At 44.7% G+C, this 20,237-nt stretch overlaps 1 protein-coding gene across 4 annotated transcripts in view; it reads right to left on the bottom strand.

Moving 5' to 3' along the window:
- samd11 (sterile alpha motif domain containing 11) overlaps positions 1-20,237 on the bottom strand; it is a 57,467-nt gene that overhangs the window by 4,028 nt on the left and 33,202 nt on the right. For 3 of the 4 annotated variants that reach the window (XM_068732695.1, XM_068732692.1, XM_068732694.1), the window contains exons 5-10: positions 19,297-19,389; positions 15,667-15,858; positions 10,617-10,770; positions 5,384-5,499; positions 3,341-3,419; positions 2,266-3,068 (exon numbers count right to left, since the gene is read on the bottom strand). In XM_068732695.1, coding sequence (XP_068588796.1) covers positions 2,266-3,068; positions 3,341-3,419; positions 5,384-5,499; positions 10,617-10,770; positions 15,667-15,858; positions 19,297-19,389 — 1,437 coding nt within the window. The remainder of the gene's footprint in view (positions 1-2,265; positions 3,069-3,340; positions 3,420-5,383; positions 5,500-10,616; positions 10,771-15,666; positions 15,859-19,296; positions 19,390-20,237) is intronic. The other variant, XM_068732693.1, reaches the window with a different exon arrangement.

Here is a 20,237-nt window from a genome sequence, read left to right as displayed (position 1 = left end):
TACACTATAACTTTTTTATGAAAAGTACAGTATACTTTTTAGGATTTTTTTAATGGTATACTATACTGACTTTTTTTAACATTAACATTAACAATCTTTATGGCTTTTTATGACATTCATGGGATACTACAACATGACTCCTTATGACATACAAAGCTATGACTTTTTAAATCACATATATTATGAATTTCTGTCATATACTAGGCCTTTTTTCTTTTTTTACATTTTATGACATACTTAACTGTAAACATTTTTGTGACATCTTCATGGCATACAATGTCTTTTTTATGCCATACTATATTATGGTATTTTAGTGCAATACTGTACATGATATTTTTTTACTTTTATATAATTCTTATTACTTACTATACTATGATTTTAATAACATTTTTATGATAAACTATATATATATATACACACTTATTGACATTTTAATGCAATACTACTTTTATGATATGATATACTATGATATTTTTAGGGAATTACTTTTACAAAGACTTTCATTTTTAAAAGACATTTTTATGGCATAATATACTGACTTTTTTGACATACTATACTGGGACTTGTTGAGCTTTTAGACAGTATACTATGACTTTTTTGAACATACTTTACTATGAGATACTTTGACATACTATAATATGATTTTTTTAATCATTTTTTTCGACATACCTATGACCTTTTTATGCCTTTTTTCAGCATTCTATACTATGACTTTTTTCGACATACTTTTTCATAATTTATTTAAATAATTTACGATGACCTTTCTATGCCTTTTTTCAAAATATTTTACTTTGACTTTTTTATCACTTTCTGACATACTAGAATATACTTTTTTTGCACTTTTTACAGCATACTGTAATAAGACTTTATGTTATTACGTGTTTCAACGTACAGCACCATGACTTTTGACATACTGAGACTTTTTTATCACTTTTTTTGACAAACTATACTATTACTTTTTATTCACTTTTTTCAGCATACTATCCTATGACTGTTTTGTGCCTTACTAAACTGAGACATTTTTTCATCACTCTTTTTTTGGCATACGCTCCTATGACACTGTGTACAATGTACTCTTCCTGCGCCAACTCAGAAAGTTTAACCTGCCTCAGGGTCAGCTGACACAATTCTATACTGCAATGATCCAGTCTGTTTTCTGCACATACATCAGTGTGATTGGATCAGCCACCAAACAGGACAGGAACAGACTACAACAGGCAGTCAGAACTGCAGACTAAATAAATGGTGCCAGTCTAATGTTTTTCGATATACTGTATTTGGACTTTTTCGACATAGATAAATAAATGAGAAAAAAAAGTTACAAAGAAGCTGTTTGAGGTTCTTGACATTCTATATTTTGCCATTTTTATGCCGTTTTTCAAAATACTACACTGTGACTTATTTGTAACTTTTTCAACATACTATACTATGACTTTTTTATCACTTTTTACAACATACTATACTAAAACTTTTTGTGACATACAGTATTTTGACTTTTTTATAACTATGACTATCAATTTTGTACTAAATGAACATGCTGTACTGAAACTAGCGATTGAGACCATAAACTCAATCTCACAATGTTTACTAAGGTGAGAAGTAGGGTCATTTTCACATAGACTTCAATACAATCTGACTTCTTTTTGCAATCAGAGGTGTTACTCCCTCATGGCCAGTAGAGAGAATGCAAGTATAAGGCACATCCGTATTGACTTTACTTATCCGAACTGGAGTTTGCTGCCTAACCTGAACATGATAGATGAAGTGATTAGATGTTGGTGGTCAAACATCAAAGGGTTCGTCCAATTCTCGTGATATCTCAGGAATACCTTGAGAGAATTTCTTCAAATCTGGCAAAAATGTCCATTTCAACTCATAGTTCAAACTAATTGGATTTTGGTGATGAAAATATACTAAATATAGCCTACACTTAAAATACTGTTTTCCACAGCAGCATCTGCATTGGTGTTCCCGTCCGTTTCTCCAAACTGGGGTTGTGCCGTCACCTACTGTGGATAAGTACCTCATTGAACTCTACTACTAAAAACATGTATTATGCCTGTAAGCTAATCATGGTGGGATTTTTTACTCCTTTCTGCCCACATGATTGTGCTGCTGGTGGTGTGTATGAGATCACACTGAGGTCAGATTCATGGCCACTAACAGGGAGAGGTCCCCACACAGGAGACACACACACACAAAGACTGACGCTAATTGGTTTCACATGTCGGCTGTGTGTGTTATGCGTGTGACTGAGTATCTCACCTGTGTGAAAGTAGGGGTTGGCGTAGGGGAATCCAAAGGGCAGTGACTGGGCATGAAGAGCAGGCAGGGGTGGCATGAACCCAGGTGGCAGGTGGTACTTGACATCAGCCTTGCCCAGTCCAGGGGTGAAGAGGTGGCGACTGGGTGACTCCGTACCTGTTGAACTACAAGGGGCACTCAGTCTGCCTGAGCTCTCTCCAGTCTCCTTGGCACTGTCACACACTGCCTTGCTGCCAGTCTCTTTACCCCCGTCTCTCTCCCTGTCCCTGTGTTTCCTGCTCGACTTGGCAGCGACACTGTCCCGCCTCTCCTCACACATCTCTGTGTCACTGTCCGAGTCCTTCATCTCCTCATCATGCACCTCCCTGTCTCCCAACCTTCCTCTATCCTCTCTTCCTTCTGTGTGATCCCCAGCATGGAGCTGTGTCTGGGGGGCCCTGCGGGGGGCCTTCCTGAATTCGGCGTCTGGGCCAGCGATAGATCTCTGCACCGGGGTGTCTTTGGGTGTGGAGGGTGGTCCTGGTTGTTGATGCTGGTGGTGGTTGAGGGTTAGGAGTGGTGTGGCAGCCCCATGGCGGAGCACCAGCATTGCATTAGAGCGACGGGCCAGTTCCTCACGGAGTGGATGGCCCTCTGGGATGTCATGGAGGCTCCGCAGGGCTGGATGGTCGGGGGGCAGGCCAGGAGGTAGAGCTCCCAAAGGTTCAGAGCCCAAAAGACGCTGCTGCTGCTGCTGCTGCTGCTGTCGCTGGTGGAGACTTTCCAACTCTTTCTGTCTCAGTAGCTCTGCCGACATCTCAAGTCTAAGACAATGAAAGACACAGAAACTTTAACGTACATGCCAAATGTTTAAAAATGTAAAGTATTTCACATTCACAACACTGCTTGTGGGAGTATATCAAAAACATGTGTGTGTCTACAAGTTTGCCCTCTCAAAACCATGAAGCCCTTTTGCTCATGTTACAATGAACCCATAAAACACATATTTTAGCCATTATTATTTACACGGTGGCCATAATTACACTATTGTTACATACTGTAGCATTCCCACACACACACACACACACACACACACCTGGCCAGATTTTGTTTCCTCAGCATCTCCTGTTGCCGAGCAAAGAGCTCAGCTTGAGCTGGTTGGAGGAAACTATAACCTGTGAATAGAAACAGCAAGAAAAAACATACCTGTAAGCAAAAATGTAACAAGTGACAAGGAAGCTCCCAAATGTTAAAAACATGATTTCTCTTTGAGAAATCATGTTTAAAAGTTACTAAACGGTAGTCAGCTTAAAAACAATTCTACATGCATTGTCTGTTTACAGCAAAATGCTATTAAAGTAATATCCTGCAACTACTGTAACTTCATGACATTTTAACATATATAAATTAATCCTCTGGTTTGATAAATAACCATGTAACATTCTCTTCATATCAGTGTAAATGTGAAAGTATATATATTTTTTGGTATACATATGAAACATATAAAAAGAGGTGGTGGGCCGTCAGGGCCAGCTAAGCCTTTTCTGCTGGCCTAAACAGAATCACAAAGTTATAGCTATTTTATAATTTAATAATTTTTCACAAATACACTACATGTATTCAAATTATTTTTCCCATTAGCTTATTTTCTCATTGCACAGCTCCTGTCTTCCTCAGTTGCTCTGCTTCCAGTGCAGCTTGTTTTAAGGAGAGCTTTTATCCAATCAGATTCAGCCCTTATGTCTCTATGTAAGGAGAGAGGCCCGATGCCCTCTCGGTAGACTTTGCAAACTTTGCAGTATATGGGGACGATATTGGTGATTGTCATAGTCTTCAACCAAACAGATCTTTAGTTTGACATGTTGGGCGTATTCTTTGACGTGCCAGAGCTACCCAGGTAGCCTGCTAAGTACGTCAGCCGTGATTGGTCAGTGGGCCAGCGTGACTTTTGTCAAACAGAAAGCTATCTAGCAGATCTAGTGTTTAGTAAGAGTTCAAGTTGAAACATATGTAAGAGAAGTTATGACATTTTTAGCATTTTGCTTGGTTCAGATTATTTTTGTTTTACCTAGCTGTGTTTTTTTAACACTCAATGGCTGAAGAAGGAGGAGAAACAGATTTCTGGAGAACGACATTTCCAGAAAAGCTGGACATCGTATCAAAGGGTCGGTCAAGCCCACAGCTAGCAGCCCTGACCCAGCATGGAAAAGGATTTGTATGAACAGTATTTCTGGCTGACAGCGGCGGAGAAGCGTTGCACATTGTATGGCTGGGAACGCGTTTCATTTGCAACTGAGCTCTTGGTGTTTGGAGCTGTTTGAGCTACGCTACGCTAACCAAGGCAGCTACACGACAGGACGCGCACAAGCTACGTGCTTTTGAAAACTTTTGTACAACCGTGGTTTTAAACTCTTTAACAAAGAAAGGAGGATGGACTGTCTTTAAGTGAACAGCAGCTGTGGTAAGTGAACTGCTTTCTACTGTGTTCATTTGTCTATTGTGTCGTTTTTATGAATAATATGAATGGCTCGTGCTCTAGCGCTGCAGTGTTGCTGGATTGATTTGTTGCTTTGTTGTTATATAAATATATGTGACTGGTTCTTGTGAGTTTTTCTTGTCATTGTGTTAATTACATTGATTTGGACTATATGCGTTGTCCGTTAATTACGAAGCATCCCATCATGCGCGGGGTTATTGTGCGGACAATTGAATCCGTTCGGGCTGTTGTTTCCCCGCTAAGCTAGTTAGCTTAGCCCCCTGAAGACACGTGCGGTGCCGCAGCCAGAGGTCACAAAGCCTGTTGTCTGTTACGTGAACGCAGTCCACCGAAAACATTATATTTCCCTCAATTTAAGCTTCTGCATTTTCCAAATGCACTAGTAGTATTCAAACGTATTGTTCGGTTTTTTAAGCCTCTACCGAACGGTTTAATACGAATACTTGTATTGTTACACCCCTAGAAACAAATAACCATAGCTGTGGCGTCATAATGAGTTTATTAGGAGATGGCTCAAGTGTAGTAGGACAGCACAGAAGACCCAGGTATAAAATGCCCACCACTGATAAAAAGTATATGTACATGCCATGCATCCCCATTGGTACTATGCATTAGTATAATCTAACATGATATATGACTCACCAGGGGCCTGGCAAAGAGCAGTGGGCATGCCCAGGAAGGGAGGCCGCAGGTGAGGTCCTAAGGCGATGTGAGGGGCAGTTGGTGGGGACAGTAGGGGTGGAGGGTGGGACAGTTCTCTGTGGACACAAATATGATAAAAAGACAACGTTAAATTCAAATTGGATTTCACTAGATGCTTTACCATGACGAAAGCATTAAGCATGGAGAGATGTATAGTGTGCGATTCCCCACGTAACAAGAATAGTTATTAAGTACGTCTCAATTCTTTCTTTGTGCGTGTGTGGTTGCTGCCACCCCAATGTATGCAATGTATTTTTATCAGTGGAGCTCCAGGGGCCCCCATGTCGCCCCAGTGCCTCATCAGTCTTGTCACGCCGCAGCAAGCGCCGCTGGCCATTGCTGTACCCTGGACTGCAGCCTTTTCTTCCCCTGCCGCCTCGCACATACACACACACACACGATATATACACAGAGACACACACACACACATACACACAACTCGAGACCCACACACATAATGAGGGCTGAATGCACAATGCCAGTGTGTCATGCTCCGACAGCTGGGGCGGCCCCTGCGTCTTGACCGGGGCCACGGGCTGAAGGACCTTCTAATTAACACTCATCCCTCCTCTCTTCTCTCCCTTTTTTACGCCCTCCTCCTCTCCGTTTCCCTCCCTCTCTCCCTCTCACTCTCTGGGTTGCATTGAAACTGGTGAAAAGATGGAGCGTCCTGCAACCTCTGCTTCTGAAAAGGCCTCTCCATTATTGGCTTCGTCTTTTGTCCTCCTTGAGGGGGAAAAGCGCCTCTCACCTTGCTCCCTCTCTCACTCTCACTCTCGTCTCTTGTTCTTTCTTAACCATCTTTTTTCTGTTCTCTCTACTTTTCTATGACCTCTGAAAATCTGTCTTGTTTACTCATTTCTTTTCCTTCAGTTTTATTTCTTTCACCTCTCTCTATGTATTTTCTCTCTCCCCTCTTCATCACTTCATCTCATCCTGTCTCTTTTCCCCAGCTTTGTCTTGCCTCTCCGTCTTTCTTACAGTTTCTTCATCCACTTTCTTTGTTCACTGTAATCCTTTCTATTATTATTTCCCTTTCGCAGTTTTTCTCTCAGTTTCGTGCAGATCTTCATGGGTACAGGAACATGGTTTTGAGAAAGAAGAAAAGCTTTCAGAAGAGTGAGGCATCTGCACCATGACCCTTTGAAAGTGTCATGTGTGGAAGATGATGCTCTCTGCCTGCTCTGTGTCTCAAACCACAGCTGTTTCCAGTGCCCTTCCTGAGCTCACTAGCTATTCCTCCTTCTTCTCCTTTCTCTTCTGCTATCACACCAATCAGAGCTCAGCTGTGTGTGACTGCCGCAGCACAAAAGCATACGGGAAATAAGCTGAGGAAAACAACAAAACCTAAACCAACACTGAGACGTATGCAACCGCAAATATTGTTTTGCAACTGTGTTCAAATTAGCTAGCGCCTGCATGTCTCCCGCCTCACTAAATGGTGAGGGAAAAGGAGAGAGAGGGAGGAACTGCAAGGAGGGAGGGCACGCATACAAGAGCGGAGAGGAGAGATGAGATGGGGGGGGGGGCTGTAGCCAGTACTGAGAGAGTGGTGGTGTGTGTGTGTGTGTGTGTGCATGTGTGTGTGTGTGTGTGTGTGTGTGTGTGTGTGTGTGTGTGTGTGTGTGTGTGTGTGTGTGTGTGTGTGTGTGTGTGGGAGGGGGGGTGAAAACCATTCATCGATCGCCTCCGCCGTTGAAATGTTAATGCTAATCGTATAACCGCTCTCTCCGGCGGTGCCTCGCACTCCAGTGGCAGCTCCAATTAATCTTGGGTGAGGGCTACGGCGCGTGACCCCGGAGCCGCTAGCCGGGGCCCCGCTCGCCGCTGCTTATGTAATTACACCGCCCAGTGTGTAATCACCTGGCCTAATCCCTTGGGGCTAGCAATTAGCCTTGCGACGCGCAGTTCCACAAGGCTACGCTAAGGCGCCCGCAAAAACTCCCATCCACCTCACCATGGCTCCCGCATGCCAAACTCTCATCACCCCCCCCCCCCAACCCCCTTTCTGATACTTCCTCCCTTTCTTCCCTCTGCTTGCACCGCCTACCCTTGCCTAGCGTTAGCCCGCAGATGAATAACGGTCAATTAAAGCTGCATGACTGGGGCTGCCAGGCGTCTGCGCCACCATAATTAGGCCTAATCACGGGGAGTGAGAGAGACAGAGAGAGAAGGGGAGAAAGAGTGTGCGTCTGACACTCCCCTCCACTCCCTTCCTCCATCTCTCCCTCCTTTTATAGGAGGCAATTTTAAGAGAGGAGTGGCAGACATTAGTCGTTTTGCTCTGGGGCTGTGTGAGTGTGTGTGTGTGTGTGTGTGTGTGTGTGTGAGTGTGTACATGTCTGTCTGTCTGTCTGTGTGTGATTTTCTTTTTACCCTATCTGTGCATTTTGTTGGCAAACCACTAACATGCTATAAAAAGATGAGGTAAAAACACTAGTTTTTTGCATGAGACCTGAAAATATCTTAAAATTAAAATAGGCAGATTCACAAATACAAGGTGGGCTCATAACCACGCAAAAATCTCTCTCTCTCTCTGCCTCTCTCTCTCTCTCTGCCTCTCTCTCTCTCTCTCTCTCTGCCTCTCTCTCTCTCCCTCTCTCTCTCTCTGCCTCTCTCTCTCTTTCTCTCTGCCTCTCTCTCTCTCTCTCTCTCTCTCTCTGCCTCTCTCTCTCTTTCTCTCTGCCTCTCTCTCTCTCTCTCTCTCTCTCTCTCTCTCTCTCTCTCTCTCTCTCTCTCTCTCTCTCTGCCTGCAGTGAGGCCAGGGGCTCCTGGGGAATTCACTGGTGTGTGACGACCTGTCAGAGTGGCGACAGCAGTCCCGTCCCGCAAAAGCCCAGGCAGTGTGAGTGTGTATGCGTGTTTGTGTAAGTGTGTGTGTCCTGGTGTGCGTGTAGGGGTCTGTGTGTGTGTGTGTGACAGGGCTGCCCTTAATGACGGGAGCGTGGGGGGATTAGGAGCGCCGCGCGGCCGCCCTCGGCTCCTTCTCCGCAGGAACACATTTACACAGGAAGCTCATTAAAATGGATGAGGCTCCCTCCACGCTCGTTCTCTCGCTCCCTCCCTCCCCTTATCTCACTCTCTCTCCGTCACTTCGTCCTCTCGCCATCTCCTCTCTTCTTCTATTTTGCTTCCTTCTCTTCATCCCCATTTTAAGCTCCCATGTTTTCCACTTCCGCTCTCTCTCTTTATTTTTATCCATCCTTCCCCTATTTGCCTTGCAGATGCTTGGTGAGCTTTGCCATTTAAGGCCAGACAAATGGAGCGCCAGGCTCTAAGCCCATCGAGCAGCCCTAATGATTTGTTTTTAACAATGGGCCCTAATGGGCCCCAGATAATCAATGATGAGGGGTCGATGGAAAGGTGAGCCACGGAGAGAGTTAGAGAGGGGGAGAGCTTCCTCACATTTTCAGCCTCGGCTTTTTAATACTATGTCAGTTTTCCGTTTTTATTCACCAATTACCTCGATTTTAATTTTCTCTTTTTTCACTTTGCACTAATTTCCCTCTCAGGTCTCTTCTTAATTTTCTCCATCTCAAATTTTTGCAGGTTCTGTATATTTCATGGGAGTTGAGTATAGTCTTTACATTTCCACATACTTTTGGCTGACATTACACTCACTTATATTCGTTGATCTCATTCCAAATCTATAGGCATTAATATGCTGCTACAACAGGCTTTACTCTTCTGGGAAGGTTTTCCACACGATTTTGAAACCTGGCTGCAGGGCTCCTATTCAGTCACAAGTGCATTAGTGAGGTCAGGGTCTGATATTGGGAGATAAGGCCTGGCATATATTTTACAATGCAGTTCACCCAAAAGGTGTTAGATTGGACACTATTTAGGCCAGCAAGTTCTACCACAACAAACTGAGAAATTAATTACTTTGTGGGGGATTGTCATTTTGAAACATGAGGGGCCCTAGTCTTTCTAAGATTAGCCTAAGTACTAAAAGTGTGTGGATACATACAGCAAAAGCCCCACAGCAAAAGTGCGTGAGTATGTACAGGTGAAACATTATACAGCTTTGCATCACTCTTTGTATGTTTCCCTTTTTTTTTTTGTTGCATTCTCTCAATTAGACAATGGTTCAAGAGATGGAAAGGGCACTTCAACATTTTCCTTATTAACCCCTCTTTTTTCATTCACTCAAAAACATGCTGAGAGTAAAAGCGTTGAAGAGGAGGCAGGTGGAGGTAGAGGGGGACGGAGTGAGTTAGAGATAGACGGATGGATGGAGGAAGGGAGGGAGGGCGAGGCCTAGTTAACTCTCCCTGGCCCTGTGTGGCTAATTACTCTGTGCTGTCGGAGAACAGCCGTGGCTCACTGACCACATTCACATACTGCGCTACTGGCCTCTCTCACACACACACACACACACATACACACACAACACATGCAACGCACTCACACATGCACGCACGCACGCACAGACACACACACACACACACACACACACACACACACACACACACACACACAATAAGCAGACATATTCACATAAACAAACCCAAATTCAATTCGCATAGATGAGCATACATGCAGAATGCCAGCTTGAAAAATGGAACAAACACATGTGGATAATCAGCCCCCCCCTCCTCGCCTCAATACACACACACACACACACACACACACACACACACACACACACATATATACATACACACACACCCCCACAGCCTCCCAGAGCTGCACCACACAGCGCCTGGCCGCTCTGCTTCCTGCTTATATCCCCACACCTACCCCTCACCACCCCCTTCTATGTCTCACACACACACACACACACCCTCCCTCCCCTGCTGCCGCACCGCCGGCCCATTATCGATCCCCCGCCTCTCCCCGCGCCACATAAATAATCGACAAGCAATTACCCGCCCACTCCCGCTGCCCCCGGCTTTGTTTGGGAGGCGCAGGGGCCAGCGCTGGGGGGAGAGGAGGGAGGAATAGCCGGGGATGCAGGCGTGCAGCTCCACAGTGGTAGCCAAGAGGTTATTGGATCCTTAGTTTAACCATGTATGTGGAGATGCACACACATTCACACACGCACGTACACACACAAACGTGCACTGCAGCACAATGAAAAAGCCAAATATGAGATCAGATCTTGTTGAGGAAGCTTGGAATGAGTGGAAGAATGGGAAGAAAAGTACAGCGGTTGGCATCCGTTTCTTACCTGTCAGTGTAATGTGCGTCCCGGTGCTGCGGCAGACCCTGCTTGCGTCTCTGGCTGGATGAAGAGGAGCTGCCCGCTGAGGGCAGGTGAGCTTCTAAGGCCGCTGGATTCCTGACCGCTGCAGCCAGCGCCTCCTGGCGAGCACGCAGCATATCTGAATAAGGAGCAATGAAACAAAGCAAGTGGAGGGGGAGAGATGGGAAGATAGAGTTGATATGACGAAGATAATGAAGAAGAAAGAAATGAGGGGGAGACAGAGAGGGGAGGAAAAAAACAAATTTAGTATCCAGCGGCTCATGTCTATGCAAATGCATTACCAGAAAACTTAGGTTTGGATTGAAACAGAAATTCCTACTGACTTTACATTTCACCAGTTTATAGTTGATGGCTTATTTTAAGTGTGCTGTACATTATCTGTAAGCGTGAACAAGTTCTCGGGCAAAATAGCAGACGTGAAGTATCCTTTAAAGACGTGTTTGTTGTCCTGTAGTGAAGGATGTGAGGGCTAAGTATGCAGGTACCTCATCCATATGGTAAATGCTAAATGGTAAATGGTAAATAGTAAATGGTAAATTGACTTGTACTTGTACTTGTATAGCGCTTTTCTAGTCTTCCGACCACTCAAAGTGCTTTAACACTACATGTACATGGTGGCGACTGCGACGTGGTAGTCACGCGATGTGACTGCGATGCATAAGCACATAAAAACACACACCGAACAAAGATAAACAAAAACAGACATCTTGGCAGAGATGTATGAAATTAGCACATAGCGCTCAAGTCCATCTGTCACACTTTGGAACTGAGCTGACCAGTTTGAAGCAACTGTGAGGAGAAAAAAGTGGTGGAAGCAGAAAAATTAAAAGGTGTGTTTTTGTAAAAGCGAGCAAAAAGTGACTTCACACATCGGGGCAAAGTGTTTTTACCCCTCCCCACCTCCGCCACCATCGCACCTTCTCCCTCTATCTCTGCCTGCCCCCTCTCTCCACCCCCTGCCCTCTACCACTCGCCTCATTTCATCTCTTTTTTTGCTCACCCCGCCTCCCTCCCTCTCCCTCTCTCTCTCCCCCAGAAACCCCGTTTCTCTCTCGCTCTCGTAGGAGAAGAGGCCTCATCATTATCAGCCAGGCCAGGCCACACCAGGAGACATGGCTTCTAATGAGAGAAAAATCCATCCTGCTCTCTCTCTCTCCTCCCTCTCCTTGCCTCAATCTATCTATCCTCTCTCTCCGCCTCCCCGCCTCCCCCTCTTTTTTAATTAGACAGATCCCTCGGGAGCTAGGGGCCATTTCCGCCGCCGGTACGGGTGTGACGTGTGTTTGTGTGCGTCTGTGTGATTTAGGTGCTTGCATGTGAGTGCCTGACTGTGTGTGTGTGTGTGTGTGTGTGTGTGTGCTGAAGCAGTTGAGTGGGCGCCGGGGAGGGGGGGGTGAAGCGACAGATATTAATGCGGCCTAGCTCCGGTGTATCGATCTGTTTGCTGCGCCAGGCCACAGGGGAATCGGCTGGCGGCAGACAGGGGTGTGTGTGTGTGTGTGTGTGTGTGTGTGTGTGTGTGTGTGTGTGTGTGTGTGTGTATGTGTGGTTTGTGTGTGGGTAAGGGGGGGTTGGAAGAGATAAGGGAGGGACCAGAGGGGAACTGGAGCCATAGAGCGCACACACAAACACACACACAGTCTGTTGTGCACTTGCATACACGGTGCAGGGGTGACAGGGTGGAAGAGCTGACCTCTACGAGTTTCCTGTGGTCACAATCCCACCTCACCAATTATTTTGTATGACTGGGTTAAAGGGGTACTCCAGTGGTTTAGTATTGCACTTCCATAAAGTTTGGGGACTTCCAAGGAACAGAATTGTAAAGGATAGCACAGATCAATTCTGCAGAGCCCAAGATATCCTGACTATATTGCAGCCAACATAGAAACATGGAAGAAACCCTAACTTTAGGCTGCAGACTTTAATTAGTCGAGCTCTAAAACACTGTAACCGGCAATTCCCATAATGCCACTCAACAGCGTCTTTCTCTTGACTCTCCCTGCTTTGTAAACATCCATGTCTTTTAAACGCTTCACGTCCAGTTTGTAATGCAACCTTTTTCACAGGTTGAGTAATACTGTGCTTATTAAATTGACTTTAACCAGAGTCAGAGTCAGAAAAACACTAAGGTTTTGAGTCCAGTTCAACCAGTCAAACCCCACCGACCCAAACCATAAACTAAGCTTTGATAGATTTAAAAATAAAAAAGTATCTTGACAATTTCTCAAACACACACAAAATGTATGTAATTTCTCTATTATTTCTTCCCTTTCTCATCTTATTCCATTCTCGTTTTATCCAATGCGTGTTTGTAAAGCTTCACTCCAACACTGCGTCCATATTTTGCTCTCTCTATCCCCCCGCCCCGCTCTCTCTAATTCTCTTTCATGTGAACTGAGAAGAGCAGGGTCACCTGGGGCTCTAACCTTCAGACTGTGTGTGTGTGTGTGTGTGTGTGTGTGTGTGTGTACAGAGTAGGTACTCAGATTTAGAATTTACCCTCTAAAACTCTTGGTGTTGCAGCTGCTGGAACACAAGAAGAGAGTCCCTTCATCTGCAAATTAAAGCCCTAATTGAGGACACACATACACATATATTCCATTGCATGAGTTATTTTGGGAGGTCCCAGTTTACCACTCGGACCCATTCTGCTTATCCCTCTTTTGTGCCATTCCATTTTTCTCCCCGCCATCATTCCTGGTGTTGGGCCTAAATCCCCTCGGTTAAGCCGGGTTTTTCTCGGCGCGAGAATGCAGAGGAGCGCCGCACTGATGCAGCTTTGCCAGCCTCGTGATGGATTTGGCGGACTGGCCAGTACACAAAGACCGACATCCATCCGCTAAAACACATCATACATCAGAAAATTAAGTATCTTTTCAGGAAGAGGTATTCAGCCAGTATCATAGGCTAAGCAAGCAGTAAATATGTGGCAAGTTTGTCACACTGAATGTCTTTAACCACCAGTACTTTGACCAATCACATGCTTGAGTTTTCCGGCTCTTTGGCATGATGATGATAAAGAGATGTTGTGTGCAAATCACACTAAACTGCAGAAGACGAAACAGAAGCACGCCCCTTCCATACCACCCCTCCCTTCACTTTCATCTGGATATCTACCCCCACCTCTCTTTTTCTTTTCTCTCTCCCTCACTCTCCTTTCATCATATGAAGCGGGAGGGAAAGCCCTCCTGGCCATTTCTACAATCCTGCCACCCCTCCACCTCCAACCCCAATTTCAGCCCCCCACTCCCCTTACTCTTCTTTTGCCCATCAGGTTCAGAGAGAACCTCTCAAACAACACCTACACATTCATACACACATCCACACACATGAACACAGAGTTCCTCCTCACCCCTGCCTCTTTCACGCACACACACTCTAATTTTCTGTGCCCGACACTTCAAACACATGAAAGGATGCTCTGCGGGGACCAAGGCTAAAGGGAAGGTTGGCGGTGGGGGTAAGGAAAAGGAGGAGGATGAGGGGAGAGGGTATGAAAGCAATGCTAGAGATGGAGATGTGTAGGAGAGATGTTTGGTGATCGGGGCCCAAGAGGGAGGGAGGAGGGGGTCACAGGGCCCCATCAGAGACCAGGTCAATGTCAAGGGGCTCTCGCTAAAGTGATTCGCGTCAGCCTCTCTAGAGACAAAACAGCCATCCATCTGTCCCATCTCCTGGATTGTTTGTGTCTGAGAGTGTTAGTTTCTTAACAAGCTCTGTCTGTTAATTGGCTGAAGTTCTCTCCTCAGGTTTTTTGGACTTGTATTCCTGATTTTTCCTCACCTGTTTCTCTACTTCTTCTGCACATATATTGCTTTTAAGTGCAGCTTGGAAGAGGAATGCACGTGTGCAGAATAAAGAACGCTGTGGAAATGATCAAACGATTTGGAATGTGGAAGTGAAGAAAGGCATTGAGTATGTCTATATTGCGCCAGAGTGTCTTCCTCATACCAGCAAGGTTTCTGGGAAAGGACGCCAGTCATCAGACTGCACCCTGGGCCATAAAACCCCCACAATGCACTGCATCTTCCCTCTAACTCCTCTAAGACACGAGGAAAAGGCAATTAAAGCGTTTATAGGCTTCGCCCCCTAGATTTGCAGCCAGCAATTAAAAATCATTACTAATCAAATAAAAATAAAAGTAGCTCAAACTACAAGTCGGCCAGGGCATCAATTGGATTTATGCTACTGCAAAAGAGCTCATAAAGACTGGTAGGACTTAATGTTACATTCTTTACAAAAATGTGAGAAAAAGGTTAGCATTTAATGGCAGGCACAGTGAAATGAATATAAGGCCAACTTCTAAAATCCAAACGAGGCAAATTTTCTCATTTTCTTTTTTTCCCAATCAAACAATACATTTCTCTCAAGCTAAAACCAGTCACTTACGTGACTGTTGAAATTGAAAAAAACTGGGACACACTGGTGGTTTTGAGGGTGTTGGGAGATTTAGAGGGTTGGCAGGCAGCCAATGAGAGCTCCTAGATCAATCGCAATGTTGATGCATGCACAGCCTTGTGGGTGTTGTTAACAACGGAGGCCAGGGTGGTCAGAAATCACCCAGAGTGACACTTTGACACTGGGTGGGCAAGCACCGCAAATAGAAATGTCAGCCGTCTCCATGGCTGGGGTTTTACAATGGCAGCAGTGTGGCACACCTTAACATGGTATCCTGAACACAGTGCATCACAGTGACTTGGTGACAGGTGACGGAGGAGATGTTTTTATAGAAGCTGGTGAAGTGCTTCCACAGGAAACTCTTTTTGTTTGAAGTAAATCGCAAGTTACTTCAAACCTACTCTGAAGTTATTTCAAAGTTTGAAAAAAAAAACTGAAAGGAAAAGCACCTCTAGATCTTTCATCAGTCGATTCTTACTTGTAGAGAAGGAAATGCTATTCTGAATATAAAAATCAACTGTGCACTGCGGTATATACAGTAAGGTGTAACAAAATAATAAGAGGTATTTGAAAGCCAATATGATGACAGTGAGGATGATGATGACCGTACACACACCTACAAATACAGAGCCTGTGGACTGACCGTGGCCAGGCAGACCCATGCTGCTCGCCAGCTGGTAGAGCCGTTGCTGCTGCTCCTCATAGGACCCTTGCTCGCTGAGCGCTGACATCATGCGCCTGTAGTGCTCCTCAGGGCTCATGTGGCCGTGGCTGCCGCCTGCCTCCACCACCGGGCTCTGGGAGTTCTCTGAAGAGAGGAGGGACACTTACATCAATAACTGTCAATATCCACATTATCAGGGGATAAATACTATACTGGGCAGTTTCAAACAGAAGCCAGAGGTCACAGATTTGCAAAATTTGAAGTTGAATATCACTGAACTGAACACAGAACACTACAGTTTATCAACCCTGCAAAGTATACTTATCTGTTTACCCCAAATAGAAAAGAGAAGAACAAAAACTAATACAATTTGCATAATAATTTTGGGTGACTAGGAATAGCTACATGCTAAAGAACCGCTTGTGGTTGAATGAAGGCAGCTTGGTGAGTTTCCTTTTGTTTTTGTCAAGATTGTATAAAATGTCTTATACGACGACTTTGAGCCGATTGCCTGCATACATCGCTGTTTGATTTTGAATTAAGTGTGTTTTAGGACGCTTTACAGCCCATTAGTGTCTAGACCGGGGGTTAGCCAATTGTGGGTTGTGTTCATTCAATCACACAATACAGCAGTGGTCATTGCAGAGTCACCTACTGGAGATTTGTTAACTCCACTAAACAGCGTTTTTATTTAAACACCAGAATTTAATTTGAGTCATTCTGAGCACTGTGAGATAGCTACGGGTTCACAATTTGGAGGGTGGAGGTAAATACAAAAATACAAAATATTTCTTACACGGTTTTAAATAACATTACAAAATGCACTCATTGCCATTGTAAACCGCACATACCAAAGAATTACCCATAGTTAATTATATTATCTTTCTATCTTGCATATTTTTTTTATTATTCTTGCACCGTCATGAATGCTTCCTCAAATATCAGCCAGAAAACATGCTTGAACACAGATTATTCATTAAGAAGAAAGCAAAGACAGCCCTGATGGACTGGAAACTTTGGATAAAGCTATACACATACAACCATGCATTGTTAATGGTCGGAGCCTGACCCTAGCACGAACTCATTATTTCTCTGACAGAAAGCACGGAATTATGTATTACTGTTCACATAAGGTGAAAGGTTTTAAGTAGGGTTATTTTGTTGTATTGTATTTAAAATATTTTTTTATGCAGACTACAAAAAAGGCCCCGCTTCCTCCATCATGTGTGTGTTCATGTGGTGTATGATATTCATCTAGCTGTCAGTCCCCATACTTAATCTCGCTCTCTGACCTCCCTCCTCCCTCTCTCTGTCAATAGTAACATGATCTAAGGTATGGTTGGTGGGGGATATGGGGAGGTGTTTTGGGACTTAGAGGAGGGAGAAATATGATGAGGAGGAGGAGGAGGGAGAAGCAGAGGAAAGCAGGGGTTATTTTTACCACCCTCCTTCTTATTGTAACCTGAGCCTGGCCCCGGGCAGGCGAGCAGGAGTGGCGCTAAGGAGCGGAGGTGGGTTGGAGGTGGTGGTGGAGGAAGCAAGCACGCAAGCATCTCTGTCTCCACCGCCAAGCTCCAGCTAATCCACCCAAGGTCCTCAAGTGTATGTGTGTGTGTGTGTGCACGCAACTAGTCTGTGACTGTCTGAAGTTTTCTCGCTCTCTAAACACAGCAGGGGGTGCCGATTTTGCAACGGAAAGAAAAACAGACATCATTTACACAGCGGCATCCAATCTCTCCTGCTCCATTCCTACGCTGCGCTACTCCGTCTCTGTCTCTCTCTCTCTCACAATTTATTTCTCGACTTGCATTAGTCATTAAGGGATAGTGTCTGTCGCTGAACTTGGAGGACATGAAGACAAGCATAGATAAAGAAACACACATGCAGGTACAGAGTCTGGGTTTGAATGTGGATAGAGCTCAAGGTTAAGACACAGGATCAGCGGTGTTTTGAAATGGCTTAACTTCATTTCTCTGGACAGCAGGCTGCACACACACTTACACACACACACACAGTCTTCTTTATCAGTCACCCTCATGCAAATATACAGAAAATTTAAAATATATGTAAGCCATATACAGCCGTTGTTTGCTTTAAAAGCCAAAAACCTAACCACGCAGGCAAAAGAGCACAACGTCAAAATAAAAACACACAAGGCCCATTTGCCTTAAGAGGAAGTCAAGCCCGAGTACACACACAGACACGCACACAGAACTCACATCCACATAAAAACCCATGCATCTTTCAGAAGCTGAGCTGTGTCTAAATAAGACTATAATGGCCGGGAATGAGTGCTTCTCTACTCAGAGAAAGAGGCTCCAGGCAGGGCTGATGTCGGTCAAAGGTTACCCAGGGGGAAAAGGTCAACACCAGGCTCAGGCTGAGCTCTACACAGCTTAATCTACACTTACCCTCCCCCAATCTATGTTTTACACTGAATTTAATAACATTTTAATAAAATAACATAATTTGTGTCACTGTACGTGTTTTTTTTATCTTTGGCTTACACATGCTCCTTGAGTGAGTGTGTGTGTGTGTGTGTGTGTGTGTGTGTGTGTGTGTGTGTGAGAGAGAGTGTGTGTGAGAGTGTGTGTGTGTGTGTGTGTGTGTGTGTGTGTGTGTACATGTTGTTCAGTCGTCTCCAGAGATGAGACTGGATGTGCGGTGTGCTGCCCTTGGTTTCGCGGTTTTGCCTGCTGTATAATGCATCAGTCAGGAAGTCTTCCTCAGGAGCCCAGAGGGACGGCTGTGCCGGCTCCACGCTGGGCGCCTGGTTTCTCGCCACATGAGGGAAATATGAATAATAGAGGATGGCGACCGGATTGCAGCACTACAGCGGGGAATTGTCTTGCCAACGTATGCCTTTTTAAGATTTGTTATTTATGTTGTTCCCATGTCACTTAGAGAACAGATGAAAAGGCAATACAATTTATATTAGGAATCTGCAGCAAAAATGATATTCAATCAACAGGGGCCTTTATCTAAGGTATTAGAACATTTAGACATTATATTACCGTGTGTTCTGCGGTTGGAGCTGGCATTTCTCTACCACCCATGTTCTGTTTTTTTTGTTAAAATTGGGACTATTTTCTACTGCAGATGTAGTCACAAAATGAAAACTGTTCAGTCAGGCCTGTTGAGTGACCAGAGGAATTCCAACATTTTACATGGGAAGAAAAGAGTTTTTATTAATGTCATTTCTAAATGTTTTCAGCAGTACAAATTCTCCTTTTGTGGTGCTTAAAATATCCATCGTATTGGGTTAGCAGCAGAATCTAGCAGACAAAGTTTATCAGGTAAAAACGTCATGGTTCCATACAATTAATGCAATGTGAGAAAATACTAAGTTTTGGTAAATTAAGAGACCCTTTAGTGACTTGATGTGTATCACGCTAACACTGACCACCAGCAGCTAAACCAGTACCACCTCATCTTTCCCTCTACACTCTGCAGCTTCCATCCTTTCTCTTTAACTTTAACTCAGCCATCCTGTCTTCTTTCCCACAATTTTCACTTCTTTTCTGTCAGAAAGTGTCCATCCAAGCACAGCTGTAAAGTCACAAATACTCTGCATGGTCTTACCTTTGGGGGATACGCTACGTGACTTCTTGCTGTCAGAGGGACACTCGCTGCTGCTGTTGGGAGAGAAGCTTCTTCTCTTTCCTAGAAGGTCATCTGTAAACACACAATAAGAGAAAGAGCAGTAAGCAAAAAGGCCAAAGTAAAAGCTTGATATTGAAGCTCTGCTCTATGCCTACCTGTATACATGGCAGCTGTTTTGGAAATGCAGATTTAGAGAGGAAGTGAAAAAAAGCCAAAGAGAAAAAAAGAAGTAATGGGTGGAGGGAAAGAGAGCAAGTAAAGCAAGCCACGGGCGTCTGGAGATTTGCTTGTTCTGTCAGATACGAGAAGGGGCCTGCACCGCCGTGGATGACAGATCTGCCTGGCTCATTCACGTGTGTGCGTGTTTTTGTCTATGTGAAGGAGGGAGGAGGGCTCTGTCTCTCTGTGTCTCCTCCAACGTCTCTTTCCAACAGTCTTAAAGTGTTATCACTGTTCTTCCTCTCTCTCTTCTCTTCTCTTTTTCCAGATGTTGGCACAAAAGGCTCTGACTGAACTTAAGTGCACGAGAGCCTCTCAGCTGCTTGGGAAATCACTCTCAGCCTACATTATGTCTATATCAGGTGTTATTTTTAGTTTTTGTACCTCCACGACAGATACTCTCCTCCTCTTCCCCTCTCTCCTGTTGCTGTCCTCCCCTCATAAACACACTTCTGATCTTCTTGCCTCATTCCTCATGTCTTTGTGTCTCTCTCCTCTTGGTGTGTTTAAAACCTCCTCCCATTAGGAGTTCTCTCTCTCCTCCCATTTACACCCTCCCTGTATCAGTCTCTTCATCCCTGTTCTCCCTCTACCTCCTCCCCTGCCACCAAAGAGGAGCATCTAGTGTACAATTATAGCCCCCCATACTGCCTCTTCCTCCTCCCCTCTCCTCCCCTCTCATCCCTCTTTTCCTTCCCACC

This window comes from Cebidichthys violaceus, unplaced genomic scaffold (genome assembly GCF_023349555.1).
Source record: "Cebidichthys violaceus isolate CVI_PGR_0920_01 unplaced genomic scaffold, fCebVio1.0.p SCAF_6, whole genome shotgun sequence".
NCBI lineage: Eukaryota > Metazoa > Chordata > Actinopteri > Perciformes > Stichaeidae > Cebidichthys > Cebidichthys violaceus.
The sequence above is the reverse complement of the archived record's forward strand: the minus strand, read 5'-3'. Positions and strand labels throughout refer to the sequence as shown.